At 41.7% G+C, this 18,153-nt stretch overlaps 1 protein-coding gene across 6 annotated transcripts in view; it reads right to left on the minus strand.

Annotated features, from left to right (window-relative positions):
- Positions 1 to 18,153, minus strand: part of LOC107266292 (protein neuralized) — a 52,400-nt gene that overhangs the window by 11,315 nt on the left and 22,932 nt on the right. For 2 of the 6 annotated variants that reach the window (XR_003059301.1, XM_015736614.2), the window contains exon 1: positions 13,088 to 13,957. The exons of 3 other annotated variants lie outside the window; for them this stretch is intronic. Coding sequence is in view for 2 of the 3 variants with exons in the window: in XM_015736614.2 (XP_015592100.1) it covers positions 13,088 to 13,343 (256 nt within the window). In the remaining variant the exon portion in view is untranslated. Of the gene's footprint in view, positions 1 to 2,513; positions 2,782 to 13,087; positions 13,958 to 18,153 lie in introns of those variants that run through there. One more of the 6 variants, XM_015736616.2, reaches the window with a different exon arrangement.

Here is an 18,153-nt window from a genome sequence, read left to right on the forward strand (position 1 = left end):
TTTGGGGCCCCCCCCCCCCCCCCCCCCCTTCTCTCACTAGTGCTCCACTAGAAGTAATGGAGCGTGTATTAACGACTTGACTAATTCACAGACACCACAAACGCCATTTACGAAACAAACCCGTCGTACCTCGTGAGGATTGTCACAATTGTTGGTAAAAATATTTTTTTAAACCACAAAAAAAACAGACCTCAATCACTTTCGAATATTTTTTTCTCCGTTTCGAATCCACCGACGTTCGGCGATCACGCGGGGACAGTTTCATCGAAAATCACGGGAATAACCTGACAAATTGCAATCGCTTGTTGCTGCCGTTCGCATTCGTCGTACTCGGGACTCGGAAAGGTTCGTAACACCTCGTGGGAAACTCGTGACACACTTATCGAGGAAGCTGTCTGCCATTTACGTACAATCCCCCCCGTTGTCCTAACGTACTGAATTTTCTCGAAGCTTCTAGAACCCGGCGACGACGCTCACTCGACTTTTCCTCCTTGGACTTATAATTCCCTGGCTCCCGACGCGGGGAAACCACACGCAAGAGGAGCAATGTTTTCGTAGACCGTCGGTATGGAATAACAAGCCTAGTTGGCGCTAGTCAAAACATCCTACCGGTAAAGCAGTTTGCACGTGAGAGCCCATCGGATAACGTGAAATAAAAAGAAAGGACAAAAGTTGACAACTGTCCCTGGTAAGCGACGACTGTTCGCTATTCAAATATATTGACTTCATATAAAAAGAGATATATCTCTCCTGCATAGGAGAAACACGTGTCCAGATATAAATAAAGCGTCGAGCACGCGATGGCGGCGGGTTACTCGACGCATAGACTCGACGGGAGAGACGAAGCCGTTGTACGGAAGTTCGTGTAATTTTCTGTGTTCTGGGGAGTATTCCATGCAGGAGGGGCCTCCTTGTTCCCACGGCCGATCCCGTGATCTCTGCTCTCTTCTGCTCAGCGCAGTAAGCACAGCAGCTATACCTATACTCTATAGCAAGGCTGTGTGCGGCTAGTAGAGTCCTGGCTATGCCTAGAAGGTACGAGAACACTACCAGGAGACTCACTTTATTCTACCTTCTCTTTTACTTCATCCTTCTATATCTCTCTTTCACTTATTACCTCTCTCTCAATCCAACATCACTCTCCTTCCTACCTATCTCTCTCTCCTTGTCTAACTCATGCGTCATCCTCACTCGAAAGCAGGTACCCTCTTCTTGCTCCTCAACGTGACTGTTAATCTAGGTTATGTAAGGCACCAGGTATGCCAGCGCCGCTCTGAGCGTACTAAAATAATAACAGAACGGAGACCTCCGATGAGCCTTTTGCGAATTAACGACACGCTCGGTACCTAATGCGGGGGGGGGGGTCTAGATATTAATTCTAGCTTTGAAAATATACTGTATTCTCGTTCCAACGGCCAATCTTGTATCTGTATATACTGTGTCTATTATATCAGTGTTATAATCGCTACACGATATCGCACGCGATATCGAAAAGTCTTTCGTGCCAATGTCAGGCAGATAACGTTTCAAGTGAATTCGAGGGATTACACTAATCTAAGGTAATCTCGTGCAATGCTAACAATTTTTATAGAGGCATACAATTAGAATGATAAGGGACGACCTTGACCAATACGAACCTTGGACTTTCTCATATCAATTTTTAACGGTAAAAAAGCCTGATAATGTAAATTCGAGATAACGATTATTTTTCAAGAATTCTCTTCCTCTCCTACTTACGACGTGTTTATGCGACTAATCCGATTGAATTTTTTTTTTCAGTCATCAAAGGGATTTTTCGCTTCTCCTTTTCACCGTGGCTCTTTCGTGCGTCGCGAACAACTAGGCCCCCCACCCCCAAGAAAATAACGGCCAAAGCCAGCGTCCACAATGGACGTCGGCGTCCCAGAGCGACAAGTGCATATTCCCATTGGGCGATGCGCGGCGAACAATCGGATTAACGAAGTTACCAATAGAGGGTGGTGGTGGTCGCTACACTTTTAATACCCTCAAGTCGAGCGCGACTCGGTTACTCGGGCGGGGTGGCTCTTTAAGGGTGTCCTATATGTAGTCAGCGTTACGATACACATATGCGAGTGTATATAAGCGCATCTGGCAGTTCTCATGGTCCTTTGCGGGGGTGGTTTCCAAAATTGAAGGACCTGTGGCTAGTCTAAAGGGGATCCGTATTCCTACGAGGGTTGCCAACGATACCACTACCCCAATATAGCTGAACCCAACCCTGACCAAGCAAGGGGGGCTGATTTTGATAAACTACACGAGTACTAGGTGGGCGATCCCGTATCGGTCTGATAAATAGTTTTAATAGGGGTTGAGAAATCATTTAGGGGTTGGTCTCAAGCCGATTTTAACCGCTTTTACGATTTCTTTAATCGACCGAGAGTAAAGGGAATTTTTTCACGCGGTATATACATATATATACTTATTCCTTGATTGGACTGTATCGGCCGACGGTCGAATTTCATATTACTATTGGTCAAATTCATCTCACTTACCCAAAAAGCCATTTCCGGAAAGTCGCAGTCGAGCCACCCTCGTGGCTCTGCCAACCGTCAGTGGCCTTCGCGGACGATAACAGGGCAGTGACATGGTTACTTAAAGTCAACAGACACTCTCAACGATTCAATAAAATACGTGCCAGCCCCGGCAAGAGTGCAATATATATTCATTAGATTCTTGAAACAGGCCTAATACGAATTTTCGAAAATAATATCGAAATTGATAAATAATTTTGAAATATATATATATATATATATATATGAATAAATTTATAAATGATATCCAGGTACTGTCATATACATATGGGGACTATGAAAGGACTAGACAAATTTTTTGCATACAATAAAATCTCAAAAGATATTAATTTCAAAATTTTTCCCACCCCTTGTCAAAGGAGAAAATGAATAAATTTATAAATGATATCCAGGTCAGCCCCGGCAAGAGTGCAATATATATTCATTAGATTCTTGAAACAGGCCTAATACGAATTTTCGAAAATAATATCGAAATTGATAAATAATTTTGAAATATATATATATATATATATATATGAATAAATTTATAAATGATATCCAGGTACTGTCATATACATATGGGGACTATGAAAGGACTAGACAAATTTTTTGCATACAATAAAATCTCAAAAGATATTAATTTCAAAATTTTTCCCACCCCTTGTCAAAGGAGAAAAAAATTATTCTCCAGATGGAGCTTTCAAGGTCTCAGGGTAGCCGATCGAGACGAGCAATAGGACAATGGCAGAGGAGGCTAGAGGAGGGAGGCAGGGAGAAGGGGATGAAATGGGTATTGGGGGGAGGTAAGAAGTCCCAAAAAAAAATCACCAATTGTCCCTCACATTATATTCTATCAAAGTCCTCGCCGAGTGGAAGCCAAAGAAAAGTGAGTATGATTTTCAAGATAAATAACATTTCGAAAAAAAGAAAGAATACTCGAGAGACGCGTAAGGCTAGTAAAACACAGGAGTACGTATATGCGGCTCGCGCCAGGGCTGAATAACGACTGAGGCAAAGTTCTCCCAGCTGCCGTTGTGCATGCGTGTGCGGCCCAGACCAGGGACGGGTGGAGAAATAAGGGCGGGGCCTCGGGTGGGGCACAAGTCTAAAGGGGTCCCAATACAGGGCCCCGCTCTTCCCTATTGTTCGATTATGAAGCTTCTCTGACGTCACGTAACACGTAATAAAAATATGTACGTATATTACGCATAAGTGACATATACATATGAGCATTAACTATTCGTTTGATCTATGTATGTAAGTCCCAGGTTAGATCGATCTTAATCTTTTTTCTTTATCTATAGATCGGATATTGAAAATACGTATGGGACTCAAAAAAAAAAAAGGAAGAATCCGTAATTCCATTTGACGTTCGATTGCATATTATCTCTAACTCGACCTTATCTCTGGTGGGGAGTGCGAAGGGGAAAATACAACGTGACGTCAGACAGGAAATTTCGCGAATGCTCGCTCGAACTTTGTTTCCTTGTTCCTTCGCCATGTTAGCCTTGGCTGATCATTGAGACACTCTCTCTTTTTTTTTTCTTGGAAACAAGACTCTCCGGGATATTCTTGGAACTTCACGAAATTCCATAGCACCTTTGCCGCCTGATATTAAGTCAGAGTGCACTTTGACCTTTATGTTAGTTTTAATAATTTTTTTTTTTAAATAACATCCACTCGTAAAAATTCGGATAGCTTCCATACGTAATGTACAGTCAATATACGTATTTACATTGAGATAAGAGAAAGTGTTCAAGAAACGGCGACTAGAGAATGGAGATCTGACAGAAAGTCATGTGCGTTGAATTTAGTTGGAAAGCAAAATTTTCATATTCCAATTGGATTTTCCTTTTTCGTCTCGCGGCAAAGACACGGGGCGCTTCGAGTGAAATTCCCATACGAGGGGAGAGTACGCGACGCTGTGCGTCGCGACGCAAAACGGAAGAGAAAGAAGCAGCTGCGAACGAGCCAGAAAGCAGCAGCATAGTGGGGCAGCAACACACGAGGGATGCCAGAAAGCAACGAGCAACGGTTGCTTGCCACCTGGCCTTAGGAAGCCAGCACCGGGCCTTGGCCAATGGCGTAGGGCCCGATTGGATAAGAAAAAAAAAGCAACGGCAAATTTTCAAAATCATTCGAAAATTCGATGACTCAAATTTGATTATATCAGTCGACTCCAGATTCTACTCCGCGGTTCGTACAGCTGTACAAAAAAGGGTATTTACGAGAAAGCCTCTTTATACACGTACTCCGTACATAAAAGTACCCAAATTCAAATGAAATTTCAAAAATTACAAACATTTTACTCCCTGACGCTCCACTTTCGTTTACAAGTATATTTCTGTGGCGAGATATGAAATTGAAAAAAAAAAAAATTTCCCACTCTCAGGGCCTATTATCTCGCGATACGTCACTGTTCGCGTTAAGTTATTAAGGGCGCATCTGCTTGCACTTGAATAAAGTGACGAGAGCAAAGATTGCGACACTTCCTCGGTTTATATTTGCTCTCGTCTTTCCTACTGTCGATCGCCCCCACTTACGTACACCCGGTATAAGTAACATCGACTTTATACCATATAACCCGTGTAAATAGAAGCACAAAGTAAGCCCAATGGGCCGTTTGACATAAACAGGGCAAAAGTCCCATAGATACTCACTGGGGACAATGAACGACCTAAACCACACGTAATAGAGAGTTTAAAGTCGCTTTATAAAAATTGCATAATTCCCATAATTATATTATAGGTATAGTGGCATAAGGGTCTGTGCGACATCCATCAAATTTCAATGCAAATTTTTCTATAGATTCAGCCCAATGCACGGGGCAATTCTTCATGGGGATTTTGAGCGAGAAAATTTTATAGGAAAATTAGCCAAATATACCCCCCCATCCCCCCACCCCCACCCACCTTTGATCGATGGCTCATACGTCCATATTCAACCCCCATGGCGATACGTGCACAGAGCAAGAGAAAAATTTTCCGGAATATTAAGCAGACCGAATTCCCATGAAACACCATAAAGCGTAATGTCAATCCGAAAGCACTCCCCAATCCTTGCATTTGTATGTGTATCCGGGGGCTGTACGAATAAACCCGTCGGTACGTAACCCAAGCGTTTCCATAAGTTTTCTATGGGATTTACATGGCGAACCCCCGGGCCAGATAGGTACAGAAGCCCATGGGGGTTCAGGCTTGATATCGCTATACAAGCTCTATCGATCCTCTACTGCCGGCACACCAGACTGCCTGTTGTCAGGGAGTTGATAACGATATGCCTCCCACAACCGACCCCTGATGACCCCCAACCCTGGCTTAGTACACCCCCATAACCCTTCCACCCCCCCTAGTGTAGTCTGTCGTATGCAGGTAAATTCTATAGCTATATATGAGTCTGGTTTGTGCAACGACGCCGCCCAGTGGTAGGCAGCCTGAATACGCCAGACGGGGGTTTACATTATTTCGCAAATATCGGAGAAATTATCTGTTATGCAATTTGGTGATGCAATTTTCGGTGGTTTTGAGTTTAATGAATTTTGAAAAATTTTTATATACATTCTTGTTAAATAACACGTGTACGTATAAATTTTAACGATCGCGGTATGGACTGAGGGATTTTATTATTCTTATGGGGGTCGATCGTGATAATAAGTAGGACTATTTTCACGAGCCACCCTCTCCTTACGGGGAGAGGGAGGACACCTTGCGCTTTTTGGGGGAACGCCGAAATCGAATTCCCACAGACTTCCCCCTACGGTGAAGCACCATCAATCTTTTACCTATTTTTTTTTCATTCTCTTTTTCTATGGTGTACATGGGAGAGAGCAGAGAGGAACGGAAGGAAGGGATCGGCGTATAATGGGAAGCCATGGATGTTCAACGTCCTGTTCGGCGGTGCACGGCTAAAAATAAAGAGCATGAGTTAGAAAAAAAAAAAAAAAGTTAATTTCCATAAAATCACTTTTTGGTATCAATAATGACGAAATAGGGAAAAAAAAAAGTTTTTTTAACAAATAAACCATTAATTAGTCCGACGGGGTTAAAGTCCTTTTACGCTGACAAACTCCCCTTGCAATGTCTTGTTACTCTCATTACGCGCGAGTGTCCACCAAGTGCCCAAGTTATACTTTCACAGTGTGAGCAGGTCAAGAGTTCACGAGGGTTCTCAACTGTTGAACAAAAATTTGGTTATCTTGACCAGTATTTTTTTTTGTATTTTCAAATTCATGGTAATTTAAAAAAAAAATGTCAATCCGACATTATTCCTTATTTATTCTCTTCGATCGAGAAATACGTCTGTTCCAAGACAACCGCTGATAATCGAGTCACGTCCACGTCTCATTGGCCTTTTGACACGTGACAATTAAATCATCACCAGCCTCCATTCAGTCATTGACTCTGCCAATGAACGCGCTCAATGGCGCCTCAGCGTAAATTGCGTGTGGGACGACCTTTAAGGTGCACGATAAATTGTTACTATCGAGTTATGTACTTGGGATTTCCGCTTGCGAGTGCTAGGCCGGTTTCCCGAGTAATGACAATTGTTATTTTGTGAAAAGAGAAAAGGCGGCAGAGAAGAAAGAAATTGAAAAAAAAAAAAAATATCACGTAGAATGACACTTTTCGATTTTTCAATTTCCTTCCGTGCGTTTCAAAAGAACAACATTTATCCCAAACTCGAACATTTGTTCCATTAGGAGTCTCCAATTTAAGAGGGCCGGATCAATTCCCATGTGCAACATGTTGTGCGGCATCGTACGGGGGTTGGCATCCCTTAAAAAGTCACTCTCCGAACCACAATAGTTCGCCGTACGGCGGCATTTTAACTTCGCTCCCCATGCACTTACCCACCACCCACCCCAAAAAACGACAGTGGACCCAGCATAATCCAAAGGGAGTGACTCATGAGACTTAAAAAATGAACTACCCCTAAAAATAAAAATTTCAATCAACATACTATCTTGACAGATTTTTTAAATTTTTTCGAAATTTCGACGAACCCATCGAATTACCCAAAATCGACCGATCCTCAGTAACCCAACAGACTCCGAACTAAATAGCACGCGTGCGAGTGACTTAAGAATTTAAAAAAAAAAAAGATCCAAAATCCCAAACAAAAATTTTCAAAAACCCATAAGACGTTACAAACATTTTGTTTGGACTAGGAAAAAATAGAAGAATGATATATAAAGTAAAAGAAAAAAAAACCTTTTCGTTGTCCTTCGCTCAGTTCACCCCCACCCACCCCTTAAAACCACCCTTAGCAAGAAGTCCTTAGTGCCGACCCGCTGTTCCACTTATAGTTTCCAAGCCAGCAAGGAGCTCGAACTGTCGACAGATGTTAGCCAGCCTTTAAGTTTTCAAAAAAAAAAAAAAAAGTATACCACAACGCACCTTAAATATTTCTGATACAGACTGTACGTAAAAGATCTCGATCCTAACCTGCACTCCCACTACCGTGCATCCCTGCACTGCACCCGGTGCATGTATTATTCATAATTTTGTTTTTTTTTCTTCCCCTAAATAAATATTCTCCCGATCCATCCAAAATTACCAAGCACGGGTATATACTTCGAGTATCCACAAGCATTCGATGTGTTATTTATAGTTTGTTATGACACCAGGAGCAGTAAAACGCATCGGGCACGTGCATTGCATTACCAGGGACGAATGCGATGCACGCACTATGCACTTTCTATGCAGGCCTCTTCGGGTAGGACGCTGCTGCACGCGTAAGCGCCATAGGAGTTTCTGCTCCTCTGCCGCATACGCTAAATCCGTACGCGGTAACGCGTTTCCGGCTCGGGCCGTTGCGCGCATGCGCACGTGCATTCGTTTCCTGAGCCCTTTGCTCTTGTTCAGCCACCTTGTTTCCTCCGTGACTATTTTAACATTCATTTTAAGCTGGACGATTCCAGCATTTTATTTTATACTCACCCCTCTCTCTCTCTCTCTCGCTCCTGTTTCCTTGGCTCTCTCTCTCTTCCTCTTTCCTTCCTTTCGTTCCAACCCAGGCAAACATCCTCTACCCGTTACCTCCACGCATTGCTAATTGCATATTATACAGGTCGGCTCGAAAACAACAAGCGGAAGTACACTACGTGGCGTACAGTGTGCAATCGTTAAATGGTATGAAAAAAAAAAAATAAAAATAAAAATAAACACTTTTTTTTAATATCAGTTTTTTTTAGGAAACCGCAGGTATCGTTATTCCTTGCAGGAAACGATCGAATTCAGGTACGCCTCTCGTTCTCGAATATCAACTTCCGCTCGAGATTCGTGCCCACTTCCGTTCCCGATTGGATATCGCAGGAAGCGCCGAAAAAGTTCGTGGAAGCTCGTGATATAAAAAAAAAAATATTTCAAATATTTGTAAGATACAAAAAAGTTCTTCCTTTCGTCTCCGTCAGGATGCATTTCGTCGAGTTTAACCAGCATGGTAATTCACTGATAAGAGATGAAGAAAATCTTCACGGTTAATGTTGGAGCGAGGTTTGCTACCAAAAAAAAATTATTTATCGTGCGCGATAAGTGATTAGAATTTGATAAAATGACAAATGACAGGGGAAAATAATAATAATGATATAAGCATTGTGTCTCGTGCAGCGCACGTGGTTGTACGTCTGTATACATAGTGTAAACTTTGCACCTATCGATATACCTATATATAGTGTATATATAGTCCAGAGGACGAAGATTTAATACTGGTTCGTTCATTCAATTCAGCAGCTGATAGAGGCAATACCGGAACATGGAGAAACCGGTTCGAGAATCGTTGTGGGAACAAAGCAGGTTATTTCAACATTGTGACGTCAGGCAGCCATTGCCAACCACGAAAAATAATATTATCCCCACGATGCGTGGGGATGGTCAGTGATAGTCTCCATGACTGCCCTTAAAAGAAAAGATGATTCCGGGCTATCCGCAAATTACGTACCGGGTTACCCAGGACGTTCGGACTTTGTTCCTCGTAAAACGTATGGTAGACGAGTGAATGAAGTCAAAATGAGTCGGGGATGCTGGAGTGTTAAAAATAAAAAAAAATTACTCCACTACTTTATTACAGACTTTCATTTTTTTGGAAAATTTTGTAGTGCAAAATTACACAGAAAAAATTACTCGACCAATCAGGCACCAGTACCGTGAACGCGTTTGAGAACCACTGAGTCGGATGATTCACAGTGGAAAAAGAGAAAATCACGGGAGAGAACGAAGAGAGGAGAGATAAAGATAAAGAGAAGGTTACAAGAGAGCAAGAAAGTGTAAACAAGAGAAGTTGAAAGAGACGATGTGAATTTTGTCTTGGTTCGTAGTTATCAATTTTTTTTTTTGAATTACAAAAAATAGATATATGCACTATAGCGCGCTTGGCTGTATGAAGTTTTGAGATTTTATCATAAATGGCCACGTGGTGACGTCCTTGCGTAACGCGGTCCAGGGTGGGATGCAATTTTTCATAGGGGATCGAGGGTAGTCCAGAAACGTGGAGAAGGGACGGGAGTAGATTCTCAAAGAAAAGTTCTTTCAGAAAAATATACTTTTCATCCACGCGCAAGGATTTTCTGCAAGGATTTCACGCACGTGTTCCGGAGTCCTTTGTACTGATTTTTATCGGTGAGGATCCAGCATCCTTACTTAACGGTTTCCATTCATCTCGCGCACGGTAAGAGAACCAAGTGGATCAGTTGAGCTGGTTCAATGTGAAATGAGAGCCACTGCACGTACACCGGGTATAAGGCAATGGACCCAACGAGCACAAAGCAAGTTTAAAGACGAGGGGATTCGTCAGCTGTTTGCCTGAGGCATTCAGTTTTTTTTTTTTTTTTTTTTCAAAATACGTGCGGTCACAAAAAATTCAATACTCGGAGCATTGAGCACCACTGACGTCAGGTAAACTCAGGTATAGATATATACAGCGTAAGGGGGCTTCGAGATTTAAAAGACGACCTCGATGGTTCGTCAGCTGTTTCACGAATCTCCGTACTTCGAAGAAGAGTATGAAAAAGAAAAAGAGAGACAGAACGTCAGTCAGGTCGAACAGCTGTTCTAAAAGAGACCTTTCTTAATTTCTATACCTCGAAATAGACCCAGTCGTGTAAAAATAGAGATTGGATTCTCAATTTTGAAATTTTGAGAATTTTCCAACAAAAAATTTTTTCTTAAATAATAGTACTAGTTCATTTCTTTTTGAGCGAATTTCCCCGTTTTATTAATATTATCGATACAGGGTTCATTTCACTTATGGCTGTTTATAGACACGTGAACTGTTATACGTATAAAAAGTCAAAATACTGAAATTTTACAAAAGTATCCTACATAACCCCCAAGCGACGTTTTTTTTTTCAGCCTGACAATAATAACACGAGACTCTCCCGCAAAGTGAAGCGATAAAACCACAATGCCGTCAAGAAGCGGCGAACCGAGAGATCTTCGCGTTGGTCCAGCCAGACTCCCGTGACGAAAAAACCGTTGGCCAAGAGATAAGAGATGGCGAAGAAAATCTGTGTACAATTAGTATCCGTTCGCCATTTTGTTTCTCCCTTCTCATATTCACTGACGCTATAACCCCCCCCCCTCTCCCACTCTTTCCCATGCATAAAGTATGCTCGAAATTACTTTTAAGAGAAATATAAAAAAAAAAAAATTTTTAGCTACGGCCCTGCGACCGAATTGAAGGTTCATTGTACCGATCGCGCTTCCTGTGCGGTAAAATTTTCAGTGAACTCGGGGGTCGCCCTTTTACTAGAGGTGGATCGCGTTTGAGTTCTTTACGAGAAATTCGAAAAAAAGAAATTATACAGTACGACGTAGTAATGATAATAGGATTTCAAAGAAAATCAAATTACCTCGATTATTCAAGCATTTATTTATTCCCCCCTTCCTCCGACCCCCTACTGCACCCACCACCCTTGACTAATGATCCCAGCCGTTCCTCCCCTCCTCCCCCTCGTTCACCAACAATCCGAATGATTTATCCCACCGTTCGTAACTATTCTAAACGTTCTCCAAAAAAAATTCTTTGATCTCGAATAATGACCACTCGCAATGATTTCGATAACCGGCTGGAATCATTTTTTAAAAATAGGATTTCACATTTCCGGCGTATAATCGCTCCTGACGATTGACACTGTACACGAAGACGATTGCCTTGTGGTTCAATCGATACGATCTTTCCCGTGGTTGCGTCACTGTCCTTTAATCTGATTTATTCGCACACGCATTTACGAGGTTAAGTTTGAAAGTGATAAGAAAAATAAATACAGCGCCTGTCATATCTTCACGAATTTTTACTATTTCTTCTCGAAACCCACCAGCCAATTTTTTCTCCTCACTTTTTGACTAAACTTCGGATTGGCATCGCGTATGAGTCACTCGACGGTGACTGATACTTTCGTGACTCGTATCCGCAATTTGGAATTCGCGAATACCTCGCGGACAGTATTCCCCGTGCAACACGACAAAATACAACCAAAAAAATCCAAGTAAAGAGAAACTCGACGTGAGCCTCTAATTGTCGAAAAATAATATAATTCCAAAAATTAAAGAAAAAACAGCAAATGTTCGAAAGCCCCGCGGGCGATAGTATCCACGGGTAAGAACAGCCCGTGGGAGGCCAAGAGGGGTGGGCCGGTCGGGAGGGTTGGAGATCGGTCTAGATACGAAGACAAAAGCCGAAGACAAAAGACGAGAGAGAGAGAGAGAGAGAGAGAGAGAGAGAGAGAGAGAGAGAGAGAGAGAGAGAGAGGAGAGAGAGAGGAGAAAAAGAAATAAAAGGAAAAGAAGAAAAAAAGACACAAGCACACAGGAGGAGAGCTTCCCTACTTTGCGGAAGCGTCGAGGCACAATGGCCGAGGATGGGGTGAACCGAAAAAAAAAGATGGAAAAGAGAGTCAAAAAAAAATGGTTAAGAGGCAGAGAAACAACCGAGGAAGAGAAAGACAGAGAGAAAAAGAGTCGAGGGAAGATCTGGAGGATGAAAAAAAAGAAAAAGAAAAAAAAAAGAAATCCAACCGACGTTTCCGCTGCCGGAAAAGCACGAGCGATACGTATATACCCTGACAGACTCCCACTCGTGATATAAATCATCCCCTAAACGAAAGTCGGTCAGAGCAGACAGAAAAAGCACGATACGATGAGCTTTCGAGGCGTTTCGCAGGCTCGTCCCAAAATTTCCTCTTTTTTTTTGGCGAAACTCATTTTCGTTTCTAGTTCGCCTAAAGCTCCGCGCGCATTGTTTGCCGAGTGACCACCCCATCGCCACCCCTTCACGAGTACCGGTAAAAATACGAGAACTGGTAAAAAATTTTTTTTTTTCAAAATTAGACCACCCCTCCTAGTATCAGTACCGCTTATCACTGTTCTACTTGCGAAACGAAAAGATACGAGGTTGCGTGACGGTCCTCGTTCAATAATTTAAGGGTTGAACTGAAATTTGAAAATTTTTCTTAAACTTGCATCTCTTACGAAAAATCTCCATTTTCCCGATAATCTTTCGCCGATCGTCCTAATAAATAATAATAATATATATTATAGGTCAGGCGTGGCTGTGCTCACCCAATCCCATTTTTCGCTTGAGCTTCTTGAGCACTTTCATCTTGCTGCGCAGAGGTGCCAATATCGTCGTGTCAGCCGGAGGCTCGCCGACGGGCTTCTGATGATGATTCTGATGATTGTGATGATGATGGTGATGATGATGATGATGACTGGGTGGTGGCACACTGGTACCGGCGATGGCAGCGTGACTGCAGCAGTGACAGGGGTGGCTTTTGCTGCCGGCACCTCTGACAGCGCACTCTCCGGACACCCCCATAAATGTAACGTTAAAGTCCCCTTGCGTTTACGTCAATTGTACCAGGCAAATAATCCCTTTAAGACGCGAGTACTGGCACAGCGACGAAATAATAATTTTTTAATTTTATTTTTTCTTAACCTTATCCGTTAATATCTCAACGATAAGTTTTTCACCGTATTTCTCAGTCACAGTGTATATATACGTATACAATATATATATACGTATGTCTATAAATGTATCACACACACTCGACGAAAGGTAGACTAGAAGACGTTCTTATCTTTTTTTCCCCCTTTTTCTTCGATTAATAGTAAACAGTCTCAAGAAAGAAAAGGGAGGGGGGGGATCGATTCGGATAGAGATAGCGGAGATTTGGGACGGGGGTATGTATAATAATAATAAATATCGTAAAATTGCCGCGAATACGAATCGTAAGGGTAGGAGGGATGATTTTTGAGTTTTGGAGTAAACTAGACTATAAACGCACACAACGATATATTCTTGATTCCCTGACGACCCTAAACCGGCGGACGAGTCCGCGTGTCCTGGGGGTGGGAAGGGACCGGGGGGGATGAAAACTCCCTAGTATATCCGAACGAGATCCTCACTCTAGGAGCTCTCGTGGCCGACTGACGATTCTCGAGCTGGAGCGTCAGGGTATCGCCGTTCGGCGCGCGAGCCACTGGCCAATCAGGCACGAGCTTACCCCACTTCGATTAAACAGAAATTGGTTGGGGTGGGGATTGGGCACCTGGTGGACAGCTGCCCTTACCTGGGCGCACCGGGCTTCGACGTTCAGTATTTGCCTGGCTATGTCGGGGCTATACTGTGGGCACAGGGGAGTAGATGTAGTTTTATGATATACAATACTCTGGTATAGTATCTTATTGTATTATAATCTAGACTCTGATGGTAATGTAGGTACTCTACTGTAGGTCTGTCGTACGTCAATGATGCACGATAGCGGAACGTATGACAATTGAGTGAAAGACTAATTTCCTGATCGACACGGGTAATATTGAAAATATATATATTTTTTTTTTTCGTAAATAACGTGACTTTACGTAGAAACGAGATTTTTTACATTTACGGATATACTAAATTGAAATTTTGATTACCATTGTCAATTCACGTACAAATTGTATTGAGATTGCGCGAGGTTCGATCAACGTTTAATTTCTACCTTACCGACCGATATTTACTATGCACCCTTGGACGTTTAATCAAGGATTCTATTTCTACCAAAGTAATTTCTTAGATTTTTAATTTACACTGTAATCTTATATACTTACGTATTAATTTTGTAAGATAATATATATATATATATATTTATTTTATTTATTGTAGAAAAGTTATTTGATTAAGTACCCCCTATTTTTTTTTGTCTTAAAGATATACTTGAATTAATTTACTACCAGCATGCTTTCCATCTAAGAATGTACCGTCTTCTTTTTATATGGTTCCTACTGTCGTTCCATGGGGTCCATCATGCAGATCGGCAGAAGATCGTGTTTCCATGGGATACGGGATCGCTCTGTTGTCCCATGGGGCATCTCTGAATGCCACAAGGATCACGTGGAAAAGCCACGAGTGACGAGCCACGTGGTTATTATCATTTATCAAAATCTTCATTCAACCACAAAAGTCGGTGTGCGGGCACCTTTATAGGTTTATCTATATTAATTTGATTTCCTAACCTAACAAATATAGTTTGTCACTCTTGTCTTTATGAGAAATGCGGGTTATGGTTGCACGTAGCAAAGTACTTTACAAACCACCCCTATCAGCTGGTGGTTTTTTTTGAAATTTTTTATTCACCATAATAAACTTAAAAAATGGAAAAGAATCAATTTCCAGCGAAATCGTTGGATTCTCTGAAGAAAAAAAAAAAAAAAAAGTACAGCTCCCACCCTCCCAACCCCCGAAGGAATATTCTCACTGCAGAGGGATGAAATGAAATTAGCAGAACCTCGCGGCAATGATTGCAATTTCGTTGGGATTGAGGATGAAAATTGAATTTCTATTCTCCGGCAAGAAACGAGGGGGTGGAAATCTATTGGCGTTTTTATCAAAAATTTTATCAACCCGATTCTTTTTTTTTTCTATTGAAAAAATAATACCGTATCACGTGGGATCTACCTGTACGCATTATATCGAAACGTCAAAAAATCACGTGTTGCCTAACCCGTTTTTATTTCAATTATTCAAACCCTCCGACACCCCAATTCGAATGAATACAGGTTCGACTCAACGAGGTAAAACTCGATGCTCCCGGTGCACTCGATGCTCTATATGCTTAACGATATTCGTTCCGCATCACGCACCCTGGTTTTAGACTTGTTGATTCGCAGATGCCTGACAGGTAGAGAGAGAAAAAAAATAGCAGAGGTAAAAACAAAAATGTAGGATCTATTGAAAATTCAAAATTTTCATACTCCAAAAATAAGGAGTTACAGAAAAAAATTTTATTGTCCATAAAAATTTTTCGTTTTTCAAAAATCCACTTTGTTTCTATACGACAGACTTATTTAATTCGTCAATATTTAATGATCGAACCGTCGATCAGTTGGCACACAGTGTACATATATCGGGTACTCAATAAATTGCAATGAATAACTTAACGCTGTCTGCTGTATTATTTTATTGACAAAATAAAAAAAAAATAAGAAAGGCGGAATCGTCAGACTCGGTGACCAAGGAAGGAAGAGACCGAAGGCTCGGCTTGTCACGCCGAGCGATTTTCACGCACTGTTCACGCACCCGGTCTCTCTCTCTCTCTCTCTCTCTCTCTCTCTCTCTCTCTCTCTCTCTCTCACTCAATTGACTAAACCATTGAATCCGTCTCACTCGCTCTCTCGCAAGTTCAGAATAGGAAGCAGGTTAAGATCTTCGCATTCAGACTATGGGAAATATGCCCACGGCACCGTAGCTGCGGTTTCCTTTCGCTTTAACACTCTACATCCTCTACTTGAAAGATTCTATACTAAACTACTATTACCGACAACACGAATTGCCACAATTACGGAATCAGTGAAAAAAAAAATAATCAAATTTAAAAAAAATTATTTTCAATAAAATTTACTTATTCTCAAAAATCCACTCCGAAAAGAAACGTCAGAGCTGGGGTTCACTTATTTTCGTTATTTTATGCAACTTTGTCTAACGCAATTTTCATGTGTTCGTTAAAGCGCAAAGTGCACGCCGACAACTCCAAGACGTCTGCGCATTGTTCCTAGGGATTTTTGCTTGTTAATTGTACATTGACCGCGTATCCAGTGAATTCGTAGGTGCACGTAAAGTGCGAAGTGGGAACGATTTTTCCGTAAGATGCGTGCGGTTGAAATATGAATGAAATGTTGGAATGGCGAGAACGAGGGCATGAATGAATAAGAGCCATAAACCTGTGTATATATGTGTGTGTATATATAAATATATATTACGAAATGAACGAAAGGAATATATAAAAATATAAGATATGAAGAAAAAAAAATGAATTAAATAAAAAAAAATTATTTCAATAAAAATCCATTATAAAATATAAAATTTTATAGTCCTCCGATGATATACGTATACCGTGACTTCCGGTTGGCCCTTTAATTCCATATCGAGGATACGTTAATTATAGCAGCATTTAATTATTTAATCGACTTCGAGGAAACGGATACGCGGCTGGCTAATTCGCAGCCCGTAAACAGTAAAATCACGTGGACCGTAATAAAAATTACAGTCGACCCATTCGGCGGCTACGAGACGGCAGCGTGAAATGAATGTTGGCGGGAAAATTTGAAAATATTGAAAATTCATTTACTTTCAGATTTCACGTACAGCTTTTAAGAGGCTGCGGATGCATATGGTATAGTATATGTACATATAGTAGAAAACAAGCCAAGGGAGAATATACGGATAGGACTTAGTGAAGGCAGAGAGAACACAGGAGGGACTTGGGTCGGGGTACATAACCTAAAAGGAAGAGGAGGACTGCAAGTATAGGAATAGGAGGGTGTATAGGTGGGGGGATGCCGGCATCCGATGGGGTGGCCGGGGCGCGTGTGCATGTAATATAATGTGAAATAGCGGAAGTAAGGCGGATGGCAGGAAGTCGGAGAGACTGGCGCGTGCGCGTGTCTTTTCTTCTCGTCTATGGAAGCCAGAGGGGTTAGAGTCTAGAGTATACCGGGTGGGGATGAACGGGATACCGAACGAAGGGAAGTAAAACCTCACGTTGGGGTTGCTACCGCATCCCTCTACGAGAGCCGAAGGTGGGCTAAGGAATGGAGGGTGAAAAAAGGAAACGTAAACATTTTCACCAAGGGTATTTTGGACGTGCACCGTCGCGGGTCCTGTTACAGGATTTTTCAAAACAGTTGCCCACCCGAAGATACGTGAGAGGGGAGTAAATGAAAATTTTGAAAAAAAAAATATATTACGTAAAACCGAGTTTAGGGATATACTTGTTATATCGAAATTTTCACGAGAATTGAAATGGGGGTGCATTTTTTTTCTTATGATTTTTATGTTTTTTTTTTTAATTTTGCTTCTAACCTCACTTTTTGTACAATGATAAAATTTGATATTTTCACCTCTCAGCGGTTGAGAGACACTGGCTGCCTGGCACCCTTCGCGATTCAACTTTACTCCCCACCCATGTTTCCTCACATCTGACAGAGGCATTGCCCGAAAATTCGATTTTTTTTCTTTTTCTCTTATTTATTCTTGCGTCTTTCTTAACCCACCCCCACCTTCGGATAGACGATGGAAATTTTAAAAAAATCAATTAAAATTTTACCAATATCATCTCTCGAGAAAATTTAATTACACCCCCCCCCCC

Source organism: Cephus cinctus, unplaced genomic scaffold, assembly GCF_000341935.2.
Source record: "Cephus cinctus unplaced genomic scaffold, Ccin1 Ccin1_scaffold0307, whole genome shotgun sequence".
Classification (NCBI taxonomy): Eukaryota; Metazoa; Arthropoda; class Insecta; order Hymenoptera; family Cephidae; genus Cephus; species Cephus cinctus.